Consider the following 15,839-nt stretch of genomic DNA (forward strand, 5'->3'; position numbering starts at 1 on the left):
AAAAAAACAAGAAACATTTTTTTTTTGACTGAATAGCAAGAACAAGTATTTTGTGTGCACTGTATCCTACTCTCCTCCACTTGTGTGATTCAGACCAGAGAGGAACAGTGTGTCTTATGTCTGTTCTTTGTGCTTGCCTATCTAATTTCAGTAACTCTCAGCTGCCAGTTCAGTGCTACTCAGGGGCAAATTGTAGGTGTGTAAGTGCAAAGTAAAAGCCTTGGCCTCTCTGCCATCATGTCTCTGTCCAGGGGAAGGCTACAGGTGCTATTAAGGTCCCGGCAGACAGCAGTGTGGTTAGTCTGGTTATTGGGTCAGTGATGAACACACACTTACAGCTATGTGTTATGATGGGGATGAGGGAGTAGTGTTGTTGTCTGTCATAATGGGCCTTTCTTTCATTCCCTGGACTAATGTCCATGCCCATGGGTTGGAAGTAAACAAGAGAGACTTTTTTGGAAATAAAGCCAGTCTGGTTTTATAGCTGCAAAACTTCAGATGTATTTCAGTGTTAACTTGGGTAATGAGGCTGTGTGGGGGCTTTGTCTGTAACATCACAATCTGTGGGAGTGCAGTGGACTAAATCACTTTAAATGTTGAATAAAGCATAAAGCCTGCAGGACCTTTAGTTGAGGATGGTATTGATGAAAGGTGAATTTACTGGGGACAGATAATTCAGCTTGTATTACCCCCTTTTCCTTAGTGGGGTGCTGGGCTGAATGAGAGTTATCAAGCCGTCCACTATGCCCCGGCTTGGTGCTTGGAGGACGGTACTGTAGTGATAAACAGGTGAACTTACAGGGGGACCATCCTCTCCAGCATCTCCCTTCTCTCCAGGGGCTCCAGCGGCTCCACGCAGCCCAGCGTCTCCCTGTCTGCCTGGGGGTCCACCGTCTCCACGCACACCCTTAGGACCATCTTTACCAGCAGGGCCAGAGGGACCAGCAGCACCAGGGTTACCCTACAGAGAGACACATGAATCAATCATTCAACAAATCAACCAATCAATCAACACTCAATCAATGAAACATCAATCAACCAATCAACCAAACAATAACCAATCAACCAATCAACCAATCAACCAATATAACCAATATAACCAATCAACCAAACAATAACCAATCAACCAATCAACCAAACAATAACCAATCAACCAATCAACCAAACAATAACCAATCAACCAATCAACCAATCAACCAAACAATAACCAATCAACCAATCAACCAATCAACCAATCAACCAAACAATAACCAATCAACCAATCAACCAAACAATAACCAATCAACCAATCAACCAATCAACCAAACAATAACCAATCAACCAATCAACCAATCAACCAATCAACCAATCATAAAAACACAAAATAAACGACAGACAGACAGACAGACAGACAGACAGACAGACAGACAGACAGACAGACAGACAGACAGACAGACAGACAGACAGACAGACAGACAGACAGACAGACAGACAGACAGACAGACAGACAGACAGACAGACAGACAGAGACAGGAGCAGATCAATACTCTGTAGAATAACAACCATTCAGACTGAAACTGCCCAGACAGACAAGAGCAGGTCACAACCATTCAGACTGAAACTGCCCATAGATAGACAAGAGCAGGTCACAACCATTCAGACTGAAACTGCCCATAGACTGACAAGAGCAGGTCACAACCATTCAGACTGAAACTGCCCATAGACAGACAAGAGCAGGTCACAACCATTCAGACTGAAACTGCCCATAGACTGACAAGAGCAGGTCACAACCATTCAGACTGAAACTGCCCATAGATAGACAAGAGCAGGTCACAACCATTCAGACTGAAACTGCCCATAGACAGACAAGAGCAGGTCACAACCATTCAGACTGAAACTGCCCATAGACAGACAAGAGCAGGTCACAACCATTCAGACTGAAACTGCCCATAGATAGACAAGAGCAGGTCACAACCATTCAGACTGAAACTGCCCATAGACTGACAAGAGCAGGTCACAACCATTCAGACTGAAACTGCCCATAGACAGACAAGAGCAGGTCACAACCATTCAGACTGAAACTGCCCATAGACTGACAAGAGCAGGTCACAACCATTCAGACTGAAACTGCCCAGACAGACAAGAGCAGGTCACAACCATTCAGACTGAAACTGCCCATAGACTGACAAGAGCAGGTCACAACCATTCAGACTGAAACTGCCCATAGACTGACAAGAGCAGGTCAATACTCTGTAGAATAACAACCATTCAGACTGAAACACACTATAGTACTGATGAATGATTCTGTGCCCATCTGGTTATAGATCAAAAGGTCAGTACTCATTACACCTTCTGAATGACCATAAAAGTCAGAAAAGCATTACACCTGCTTGTACTGAAATATATCAGAAAACAATTGGAAAAACCTGGAATTACATAAAAGAGCTCATTCATTTTGGAAAATGTTAACCAACACTGTTAAACCCCCATTAAAACAATTCATTTTCTATTCCAGTCAAATCCAACACTTTTTACTAAATGACCAGTGTAACGAATCAGTATGATTTATTCTTCAATGCTCAGGTAGGGTGACAGAAGATGTGAGGGTTTGAGTTGTGTTGCTGACAGGTGGTTGTACTTACATTGGGACCAGGGGGCCCGACTCTGCCGGCAGCTCCAGGGAAACCAGTGGCACCCTGTTAGAGAGATAGAGGAAACATTAGAAACAATACAAAGCAGAAATGAAATATACAACATGAGATGTGTACTTACAGAGGGTCCCTGAGCACCGCGAGCACCTTTAGGTCCAGAAACGCCAGTAGGTCCCTGGAATGAAGGAAATTGATAGTCAGTTTTATGAAGAAATGTGAAGCAAGTAACTCCATCTGAATATTTCGTTAAAAAAATAACTACACTATATTTTTTTCTTTCAGGACAAAGTGAGTTATTGAAACGTACGGAAGGTCCAGGAGCTCCGGAGGGTCCCTGTGGTCCAGGGGCACCAGCGTCTCCCTTCTGTCCACCCTCTCCCTGCTCTCCCTTGACTCCGGGCTGACCATCAGATCCCTGGGGTGGGACACGGGGGAAAAGACTGCTCAGATAGCAGTTTGCTTCAACATACAACAAGCAGCTGGAGTTGGTCCTGGGCTGTTGATGGTAACACTGATAGTGAGAGAAAGTGCACGGACAGTACTGTCCTTGGGGTGGTACTTACAGGAGGCCCAGCGAAGCCAGCAGGCCCGGGAGGTCCAGTCTCACCCCTGTCACCCTGTTAGGAGAGAAGTGGACAGAGAGGTCAAGTTGAGCATCAACGACTTCCCTTGACATTTCCTTGTTCAAACAAGCATCATGTACTGCATCAAGTTCTGTGTTCACTTCATTGTTGATTCTGAGAGGTGGAGAGCATTAAAGGAAACAGCATTGCGAGTGAATGTAATTCTCGCCTCTGGATCAATACAGTAGCCTACAGACGGCAGTAATCCGATAGCAGTAAGGCCCTAATCAGGTAGCTTAGGAAAAGGGAAAACATAGGGAAAACATATTTCTGATGTAAGTACTATCTTATCCTAACTTGTGTGTGTGTGTGTGTGTGTGTGTGTGTGTGTGTGTGTGTGTGTGTGTGTGTGTGTGTGTGTGTGTGTGTGTGTGTGTGTGTGTGTGTGTGTGGTGTGTGCGTGTGTCTGTGGTACTTACAGGAGCACCTCGGGCACCAGCAGCACCGGAAGGTCCAGAGGGACCAGATTCACCCTATAGGAGGAAACACAGAGGTCAGAGGTCAGTCACAGAGGTCAATCATACATCATACAGATATCACACCTTATATGGACTGTTTTATAATACCTAGGGGACACAGTAACCTCATTACAGGTGATATGGCTGTATGTGTATTTTTCTGATGTATCTAATACAAACATTTACTTAATCAATTAACCAATTAACTAGTACACAAGTTAAAAGATAAACACAGACCTTCTCTCCATTGGGACCAGCTGGGCCAGGAGGACCAATTGGACCAGTCAAACCCTAGACCATATAGAGAAAGAGAGGGAATAGAAGAGTAACAAAGAGAAGGTTCAGTATAGCTCTCCTTCTGCTGTTAATGTCCATGAACAATTTAACATGTGTATAGCTCTCCTTCTGCTGTTAATGTCCATGAACAATTTAACATGTGTATAGCTCTCCTTCTGCTGTTAATGTCCATGAACAATTTAACATGTGTATAGCTCTCCTTCTGCTGTTAATGTCCATGAACAATTTAACATGTGTATAGCTCTCCTTCTGCTGTTAATGTCCATGAACAATTTAACATGTATATAGCTCTCCTTCTGCTGTTAATGTCCATGAACAATTTAACATGTGTATAGCTCTCCTTCTGCTGTTAATGTCCATGAACAATTTAACATGTGTATAGCTCTCCTTCTGCTGTTAATGTCCATGAACAATTTAACATGTGTATAGCTCTCCTTCTGCTGTTAATGTCCATGAACAATTTAACATGTGTATAGCTCTCCTTCTGCTGTTAATGTCCATGAACAATTTAACATGTATATAGCTCTCCTTCTGCTGTTAATGTCCATGAACAATTTAACATGTGTATAGCTCTCCTTCTGCTGTTAATGTCCATGAACAATTTAACATGTGTATAGCTCTCCTTCTGCTGTTAATGTCCATGAACAATTTAACATGTGTATAGCTCTCCTTCTGCTGTTAATGTCCATGAACAATTTAACATGTATATAGCTCTCCTTCTGCTGTTAATGTCCATGAACAATTTAACATGTGTATAGCTCTCCTTCTGCTGTTAATGTCCATGAACAATTTAACATGTGTATAGCTCTCCTTCTGCTGTTAATGTCCATGAACAATTTAACATGTGTATAGCTCTCCTTCTGCTGTTAATGTCCATGAACAATTTAACATGTGTATAGCTCTCCTTCTGCTGTTAATGTCCATGAACAATTTAACATGTGTATAGCTCTCCTTCTGCTGTTAATGTCCATGAACAATTTAACATGTGTATAGCTCTCCTTCTGCTGTTAATGTCCATGAACAATTTAACATGTGTATAGCTCTCCTTCTGCTGTTAATGTCCATGAACAATTTAACATGTGTATAGCTCTCCTTCTGCTGTTAATGTCCATGAACAATTTAACATGTATATAGCTCTCCTTCTGCTGTTAATGTCCATGAACAATTTAACATGTGTATAGCTCTCCTTCTGCTGTTAATGTCCATGAACAATTTAACATGTGTATAGCTCTCCTTCTGCTGTTAATGTCCATGAACAATTTAACATGTGTATAGCTCTCCTTCTGCTGTTAATGTCCATGAACAATTTAACATGTGTATAGCTCTCCGTCTGCTGTTAATGTCCATGAACAATTTAACATGTGTATAGCTCTCCTTCTGCTGTTAATGTCCATGAACAATTTAACATGTGTATAGCTCTCCTTCTGCTGTTAATGTCCATGAACAATTTAACATGTGTATAGCTCTCCTTCTGCTGTTAATGTCCATGAACAATTTAACATGTGTATAGCTCTCCTTCTGCTGTTAATGTCCATGAACAATTTAACATGTGTATAGCTCTCCTTCTGCTGTTAATGTCCATGAACAATTTAACATGTGTATAGCTCTCCTTCTGCTGTTAATGTCCATGAACAATTTAACATGTGAGTGTATATATGATTGCTGAACGAATATTTAAATATGTTCAACGTTAAACAGTAGAGTGTTGACATCTTCAATGTGTTGGATATTAAACGGTAGACTGATTGATGTTATCAATGTGTTGGATATTAAACAGTAGAGTGGTTGATGTTATCAATGTGTTGGATATTATACGGTAGAGTGGTTGATGTTATCAATGTGTTGGATATTAAACGGTAGAGTGGTTGATGTTATAAATGTGTTGGATATTAAAGGGTAGAGTGGTTGATGTTATCAATGTGTTGGATATTAAACGGTAGACTGGTTGATGTTATAAATGTGTTGGATATTAAACGGTAGAGTGGTTGATGTTATCAATGTGTTGGATATTAAACGGTAGAGTGGTTGATGTTATAAATGTGTTGGATATTAAACGGTAGAGTGGTTGATGTTATCAATGTGTTGGATATTAAACGGTAGACTGGTTGATGTTATCAATGTGTTGGATATTAAACGGTAGACTGGTTGATGTTATCAATGTGTTGGATATTAAACGGTAGAGTGGTTGATGTTATAAATGTGTTGGATATTAAACGGTAGACTGGTTGATGTTATAAATGTGTTGGATATTAAACGGTAGAGTGGTTGATGTTATAAATGTGTTGGATATTAAACGGTAGACTGGTTGATGTTATAAATGTGTTGGATATTAAACGGTAGACTGGTTGATGTTATAAATGTGTTGGATATTAAACGGTAGTGGTTGATGTTATCAATGTGTTGGATATTAAACGGTAGACTGGTTGATGTTATAAATGTGTTGGATATTAAACGGTAGTGGTTGATGTTATCAATGTGTTGGATATTAAACGGTAGACTGGTTGATGTTATAAATGTGTTGGATATTAAACGGTAGTGGTTGATGTTATCAATGTGTTGGATATTAAACGGTAGACTGGTTGATGTTATCAATGTGTTGGATATTAAACAGTAGACTGGTTGATGTTATAAATGTGTTGGATATTAAACGATAGTGGTTGATGTTATAGATGTGTTGGATATTAAACGGTAGACTGGTTGATGTTATAAATGTGTTGGATATTAAACGGTAGAGTGGTTGATGTTATCAATGTGTTGGATATTAAACAGTAGAGTGGTTGATGTTATAAATGTGTTGGATATTAAACGGTAGTGGTTGATGTTATCAATGTGTTGGATATTAAACGGTAGACTGATTGATGTTATCAATGTGTTGGATATTAAACAGTAGAGTGGTTGATGTTATCAATGTGTTGGATATTAAACGGTAGAGTGGTTGATGTTATAAATGTGTTGGATATTAAACGGTAGACTGGTTGATGTTATAAATGTGTTGGATATTAAACGGTAGTGGTTGATGTTATAAATGTGTTGGATATTAAACGGTAGACTGGTTGATGTTATAAATGTGTTGGATATTAAACGGTAGAGTGGTTGATGTTATCAATGTGTTGGATATTAAACGGTAGTGGTTGATGTTATAAATGTGTTGGATATTAAACGGTAGAGTGGTTGATGTTATCAATGTGTTGGATATTAAACGGTAGAGTGGTTGATGTTATCAATGTGTTGGATATTAAACGGTAGACTGGTTGATGTTATAAATGTGTTGGATATTAAACGGTAGACTGGTTGATGTTATAAATGTGTGGGATATTAAACGGTAGAGTGGTTGATGTTATAAATGTGTTGGATATTAAACGGTAGTGGTGATGTTATAAAGTGTTGGATAATAAACGGTAGTGGTTGATGTTATAAATGTGTTGGATATTAAACGGTAGAGTGGTTGATGTTATAAATGTGTTGGATATTAAACGGTAGACTGGTTGATGTTATAAATGTGTTGGATATTAAACGGTAGACTGGTTGATGTTATAAATGTGTTGGATAATAAACGGTAGTGGTTGATGTTATAAATGTGTTGGATATTAAACGGTAGAGTGGTTGATGTTATAAATGTGTTGGATATTAAACGGTAGACTGGTTGATGTTATAAATGTGTGGGATATTAAACGGTAGTGTTAAAGGTAACGGTAGTGGTTGATGTTATAAATGTGTTGGATATTAAACGGTAGAGTGGTTGATGTTATAAATGTGTTGGATATTAAACGGTAGACTGGTTGATGTTATCAATGTGTTGGATATTAAACGGTAGACTGGTTGATGTTATAAATGTGTTGGATATTAAACGGTAGTGGTTGATGTTATCAATGTGTTGGATATTAAACGGTAGACTGGTTGATGTTATAAATGTGTTGGATATTAAACGGTAGTGGTTGATGTTATAAATGTGTTGGATATTAAACGGTAGACTGGTTGATGTTATAAATGTGTTGGATATTAAACGGTAGTGGTTGATGTTATCAATGTGTTGGATATTAAACGGTAGACTGGTTGATGTTATCAATGTGTTGGATATTAAACAGTAGACTGGTTGATGTTATAAATGTGTTGGATATTAAACGATAGTGGTTGATGTTATAGATGTGTTGGATATTAAACGGTAGAGTGGTTGATGTTATCAATGTGTTGGATATTAAACGGTAGAGTGGTTGATGTTATAAATGTGTTGGATATTAAACGGTAGACTGGTTGATGTTATAAATGTGTTGGATATTAAACGGTAGACTGGTTGATGTTATAAATGTGTTGGATAATAAACGGTAGTGGTTGATGTTATAAATGTGTTGGATATTAAACGGTAGAGTGGTTGATGTTATAAATGTGTTGGATATTAAACGGTAGAGTGGTTGATGTTATAAATGTGTTGGATATTAAACGGTAGACTGGTTGATGTTATAAATGTGTTGGATATTAAACGGTAGAGTGGTTGATGTTATAAATGTGTTGGATATTAAACGGTAGACTGGTTGATGTTATCAATGTGTTGGATATTAAACGGTAGACTGGTTGATGTTATAAATGTGTTGGATATTAAACGGTAGACTGGTTGATGTTATAAATGTGTTGGATATTAAACGGTAGTGGTTGATGTTATAAATGTGTTGGATATTAAACGTGATGTAGACTGGTTGATGTTATAAATGTGTTGGATATTAAACGGTAGACTGGTTGATGTTATAAATGTGTTGGATATTAAACGATAGTGGTTGATGTTATAGATGTGTTGGATATTAAACGGTAGAGTGGTTGATGTTATCAATGTGTTGGATATTAAACAGTAGAGTGGTTGATGTTATAAATGTGTTGGATATTAAACGGTAGTGGTTGATGTTATCAATGTGTTGGATATTAAACGGTAGACTGATTGATGTTATCAATGTGTTGGATATTAAACGGTAGAGTGGTTGATGTTATCAATGTGTTGGATATTAAACGGTAGAGTGGTTGATGTTATCAATGTGTTGGATATTAAACGGTAGAGTGGTTGATGTTATAAATGTGTTGGATATTAAACGGTAGACTGGTTGATGTTATAAATGTGTTGGATATTAAACGGTAGTGGTTGATGTTATAAATGTGTTGGATATTAAACGGTAGACTGGTTGATGTTATAAATGTGTTGGATATTAAACGGTAGAGCGGTTGATGTTATCAATGTGTTGGATATTAAACGGTAGTGGTTGATGTTATAAATGTGTTGGATATTAAACGGTAGAGTGGTTGATGTTATAAATGTGTTGGATATTAAACGGTAGTGGTTGATGTTATAAATGTGTTAGATATTAAACGGTAGAGTGGTTGATGTTATAAATGTGTTGGATATTAAACGGTAGAGTGGTTGATGTTATCAATGTGTTGGATATTAAACGGTAGACTGGTTGATGTTAAAAGGCTGGGGGATATAGTGGATGATGATGATGATCACTCACTCTTGAACCGTCTTTGCCAGAAGCACCCTCAGGTCCCTTCTCTCCGTTGTCACCCTGTGGGACACAAACACAGTTATATTGGACTACATTATGATTAAAGGCATAGGGTAGGTTAACACATTATGAAATCACAACATCAATGACAATGTACTGTAAATAGAACTACATCATTTGTTGCCACTCCACATCATTACTGCTGTGCTGTGTTGCTTTCCTCCAGTGGATCTTGTTGCAAAGTTCATGGCTAGTGATCCCTTTCATGGCTTAGGTACGATTACCATGACTATGACTAGAACTAATATTAAGATGCTTCTTTCAAGTGCCACTCACTCTGTCTCCCTTAGGTCCGGGAATGCCTGAGGCTCCTCTCTCTCCGGGCATACCTTGCAGACCGGGGGGTCCCTGGGCACCCGATGCACCACCTGGTCCGATCGCGCCCTACAACACAAGACACACAACAGCTACTGTCAGCAACTGAATACACAACTAATAGCAACTCAGCAACTGGTAGAGGTTTTGATGGAAAACAACAGTAACACCCTGTGGAGTAGAACTGAAGAGATCTGAATAGAACAGAACAGAATAGAACAGAACTGAATAGAACTGAATAGAATTGAATAGAACAGACTAAAAAAGAACTGAATAGAACAGAACTGAATAGAACAGAATAGAACAGAATAGAATAGAACTGAACAGAAATGAAGAGAAGAGAACTGAAGAGATCTGAATAGAACAGACTAGAAAAGAATAGAACAGACTAGAACAGAAGTGAATAGAACAGAATAGAGAAGTGAATAGAACTGAATAGAACAGAATAAAATAGAATAGAACTGAAGAGAACAGAATAGAACAGAATAGAACAGAATAGAATTGAAGAAAACTGAATAGAACTGAATAGAACAGAACAAAACTGAAAAACATTTCACAGAAGCTCAATCCCCACAATGAGGAAACTGGCCTGTTCACAGTGATATTATTAATCAAAAGAAACCATATGAAATGCAAGGTGAATACTACCGAGTAGATAACTAGCTGAAAAGTATTTCCCAGCTTTGGCCACTGGGTATCAGCAGCACCTTCATTAAAGGTTTTAATTTTTCATCAGGACCTTCATTAAAAGCTTTAATTTTCAGTTTCCTTCGAGATATTGGGTGGTTTGAGAATATATATTTGAGAATGATCTGCGGACTAAATGAAGTTGTCCACTGCAACATGCATGCTCAAATTATGTATTTCGGAAGTTTATTTAGCAGGGACATTGTACAACAAAACTATAAGTCTCAGAGCACTGAGAAAACATTTGTCGCACCAGATTTAGCTAAAAGCTAATTTCCATCTGTAGTCCCTAAAATATCTAGACATAGGTGAACTTCTAGACATGGAAACATTATTAACATCTAGACATAGGTGAACATCTAGACAAGGGAACATTACATACAAATAGACATGGAAACATTATTTACATCTAGACATAGATGAACATCTAGACATGGAAACATTATATACATCTAGACACAGGTTAACATCTAGACATGGAAAAATTATATACATCTAAACATGGAAACATTATATACATCTAGACACAGGTTAACATCTAGACATGGAAACATCATATACATCTAGACATGGAAACATTATATACATCTAGACATAGGTGAACATCTAGACATGGAAACATTATATACATCTAGACATGGAAACATTATATACATCTAGACATGGAAACATTATATACATCTAAACATGGAAACATTATAACCATCTAGACATAGGTGAACATCTAGACATGGAAACATTATTTACATCTAGACATGGAAACATTATATACATCTAGACACAGGTTAACATCTAGACATGGACACATTATTTACATCTAGACATGGAAACATTATATACATCTAGACATAGGTTAACATCTAGACATGGAAACATTATATATATCTAGACATAGGTTAACATCTAGACATGGAAACATTATAACCATCTAGACATAGGTGAACATCTAGACATGGAAACATTATATACATCTAGATATGGAAACATTATATATATCTAGACAGGGAAACATTGTATACATATAGACATGGAACCATGATATACATCTAGACATAGGTTAACATCTAGACATGGAAACATTATATACATCTAGACATGGAAACATTAAATACATCTAGACATGGAAACATTATATACATCTAGACATAGGTTAACATCTAGACATGGAAGCATTACATACATCTAGACATGGAAACATTATGTACATCCAGACATGGAAACATTATATACATCTAGGCATGGAAACATTAAATACATCTAGACATAGAAACATTATATACATCTAGACATGGAAACATTATATACATCTAGACATAGGTGAACATCTAGACATGGAAACATTATATACATCTAGACATGGAAACATTATATACATCTAGATATGGACACATTATATACATCTAGACATAGGTTAACATCTAGACATGGAAACATTATATACATCTAGATATGGAAACATTATATACATCTAGACATAGGTTAACATCTAGACATGGAAACATTATATACATCTAGACATGGAAACATTATATACATCTAGACATAGGTTAACATCTAGACATGGAAACATTATATACATCTAGACATGGAAACATTATATACATCTAGACATGGAAAATTAACATCTAGACATGGAAACATTATATACATCCAGGGACATCTAGACATGGAAACATTATATACATCTAGACATGGAAACATTATATACATCTAGGCATGGAAACATTATATACATCTAGACATAGAAACATTATATACATCTAGACATGGAAACATTATATACATCTAGACATAGGTGAACATCTAGACATGGAAACATTATATACATCTAGACATGGAAACATTATATACATCTAGATATGGACACATTATATACATCTAGACATAGGTTAACATCTAGACATGGAAACATTATATACATCTAGATATGGAAACATTATATACATCTAGACATAGGTTAACATCTAGACATGGAAACATTATATACATCTAGACATGGAAACATTATATACATCTAGACATAGGTTAACATCTCGACATGGAAACATTATATACATCTAGACATGGAAACATTATATACATCTAGACATGGAAACATTATATACATCTAGACATGGAAACATTATATACATCTAGACATGGAAACATTATATACATCTAGACATGGACGTGAACATCTAGACATGGAAACTTAACATCTAGACATGGAAACATTATATACATCTAGACATGGAAACATTATATACATCTAGACATGGAAACATTATATACATCTAGATATGGAAACATTATATACATCTAGACATAGGTTAACATCTAGACATGGAAACATTATATACATCTAGACATGGAAACATTATATACATCTAGATATGGAAACATTATATACATCTAGACATAGGTTAACATCTAGACATGGAAACATTATATACATCTAGACATGGAAACATTATATACATCTAGACATAGGTTAACATCTAGACATGGAAACATTATATACATCTAGACATGGAAACATTATATACATCTAGACATGGAAACATTATATATCTAGACATAGGTTAACATCTAGACATGGAAACATTATAACCATCTAGACATAGGTGAACATCTAGACATGGACACATTATTTACATCTAGACATGGAAACATTATATACCTATAGACATAGGTTAACATCTAGACATGGAAACATTATAACCATCTAGACATAGGTGAACATCTAGACATGGAAACATCATATACATCTAGATATGGAAACATTATATATACCTCTATACATGAAAACATGATATACATCTAGACATAGGTTAACATCTAGACATGGAAACATTATATACATCTAGATATGGAAACATTATATATATCTAGACATGGAAACATTGTACAGTGGGGGAAAAAAGTATTTAGTCAGCCACCAATTGTGCAAGTTCTCCCACTTAAAAAGATGAGAGAGGCCTGTAATTTTCATCATATGTACACTTCAACGATGACAGACAAAATGAGAAAAAAAATCCTGAAAATCACATTGTAGGATTTTTAATGAATTTATTTGCAAATTATGTTGGAAAATAAGTATTTGGTCAATAACAAAAGTCTATCTCAATACTTTGTTATATACCCTTTGTTGGCAATGACACAGGTCAAACGTTTTCTGTAAGTCTTCACAAGGTTTTCACACACTGTTGCTGGTATTTTGGCCCATTCCGCCATGCAGATCTCCTCTAGAGCAGTGATGTTTTGGGGCTGTCGCTGGGCAACACTGACTTTCAACTCCCTCCAAAGATTTTCTATGGGGTTGAGATCTGGAGACTGGCTAGGCCACTCCAGGACCTTGAAATGCTTCATACGAAGCCACTCCTTTGTTGCCCGGGTGGTGTGTTTGGGATCATTGTCATGCTGAAAGACCCAGCCATGTTTCATCTTCAATGCCCTTGCTGATGGAAGGAGGTTTTCACTCAAAATCTCACGATACATGGCCCCATTCATTCTTTCCTTTACACGGATCAGTCGTCCTGGTCCCTTTGCAGAAAAACAGCCACAAAGCATGATGTTTCCACCCCCATGCTTCACAGTAGGTATGGTGTTCTTTGGATGCAACTCAGCATTCTTTGTCCTCCAAACACGACGAGTTGAGTTTTTACCAAAAGGTTCTATTTTGGTTTCATCTGACCATATGACATTCTCCCAATCCTCTTCTGGATCATCTAAATGCTCTCTAGCAAACTTCAGACGGGCCTGGACATGTACTGACTTAAGCAGGGGGGACACGTCTGGCACTGCAGGATTTGAGTCCCTGGCGGCGTAGTGTGTTACTGATGGTAGGCTTTGTTACTTTGGTCCCAGCTCTCTGCAGGTCATTCACTAGGTCCCCCTGTGTGGTTCTGGGATTTTTGCTCACCGTTCTTGTGATAATTTTGACCCCACAGGGTGAGATCTTGCGTGGAGCCCCAGATCGAGGGAGATTATCAGTGGTTTTGTATGTCTTCCATTTCCTAATAATTGCTCCCACAGTTGATTTCTTCAAACCAAGCTGCTTACCTATTGCAGATTCAGTCTTCCCAGCCTGGTGCAGGTCTACAATTTTGTTTCTGGTGTCCTTTGACAGCTCTTTGGTCTTGGCCATAGTGGAGTTTGGAGTGTGACTGTTTGAGGTTGTGGACAGGTGTCTTTTATACTGATAACAAGTTCAAACAGGTGCCATTAATACAGGTAACGAGTGGAGGACAGAGGAGCCTCTTAAAGAAGAAGTTACAGGTCTGTGAGAGCCAGAAATCTTGCTTGTTTGTAGGTGACCAAATACTTATTTTCCACCATAATTTGCAAATAAATTCATAAAAAATCCTACAATGTGATTTTCTTGATTTTTTTTCTGATTTTGTCTGTCATAGCTGACGTGTACCTATGATGAAAATTACAGGCCTCTCTCATCTTTTTAACTGGGAGAACTTGCACAATTGGTGGCTGACTAAATACTTTTTTTCCCCACTGTATACATATAGACATGGAAACATGATATACATCTAGACATAGGTTAACATCTAGACATGGAAACATTATATACATCTAGACATGGAAACATTAAATACATCTAGACATGGAAACATTATATACATCTAGACATGGAAACATTAAATACATCTAGACATGGAAACATTATATACATCTAGACATAGGTTAACATCTAGACATGGAAGCATTACATACATCTAGACATGGAAACATTATATACATCTAGACATGGAAACATTATATACATCTAGATATGGAAACATTATATACCTATAGACATAGGTTAACATCTAGACATGGAAACATTATATACATCTAGACATAGGTTAACATCTAGACAAGGAAACATTATATACATCTAGACATGGAAACATTATATACATCTAGACATGGAAACATTATATACATCTAGACATAGGTGAACATCTAGACATGGAAACATTATATACATCTAGACATGGAAACATTATATACATCTAGATATGGAAACATTATATACATCTAGACATAGGTTAACATCTAGACATGGAAACATTATATACATCTAGACATGGAAACATTATATACATCTAGATATGGAAACATTATATACATCTAGACATAGGTTAACATCTAGACATGGAAACATTATATACATCTAGACATAGGTTAACTTCTAGACATGGAAACATTATATACATCTAGACATGGAAACATTATATACATCTAGACATGGAAACATTATATATATCTAGACATAGGTGAACATCTAGACATGGAAACATTATATAC

General features: G+C 37.1%; 1 protein-coding gene across 1 annotated transcript in view; it reads right to left on the reverse strand.

The window, feature by feature from the left end:
* Positions 1 to 15,839, reverse strand: part of LOC106583712 (collagen alpha-1(II) chain) — an 89,842-nt gene that overhangs the window by 7,616 nt on the left and 66,387 nt on the right. Inside the window, 9 exon segments of the mRNA XM_014168237.2 lie at positions 800 to 961; positions 2,622 to 2,675; positions 2,752 to 2,805; positions 2,938 to 3,045; positions 3,194 to 3,247; positions 3,673 to 3,726; positions 3,949 to 4,002; positions 9,501 to 9,554; positions 9,831 to 9,938. Of these exon segments, the coding sequence (XP_014023712.2) occupies positions 800 to 961; positions 2,622 to 2,675; positions 2,752 to 2,805; positions 2,938 to 3,045; positions 3,194 to 3,247; positions 3,673 to 3,726; positions 3,949 to 4,002; positions 9,501 to 9,554; positions 9,831 to 9,938 (702 nt within the window).

Source organism: Salmo salar, chromosome ssa22 (genome assembly GCF_905237065.1).
Source record: "Salmo salar chromosome ssa22, Ssal_v3.1, whole genome shotgun sequence".
Lineage (NCBI taxonomy): Eukaryota > Metazoa > Chordata > Actinopteri > Salmoniformes > Salmonidae > Salmo > Salmo salar.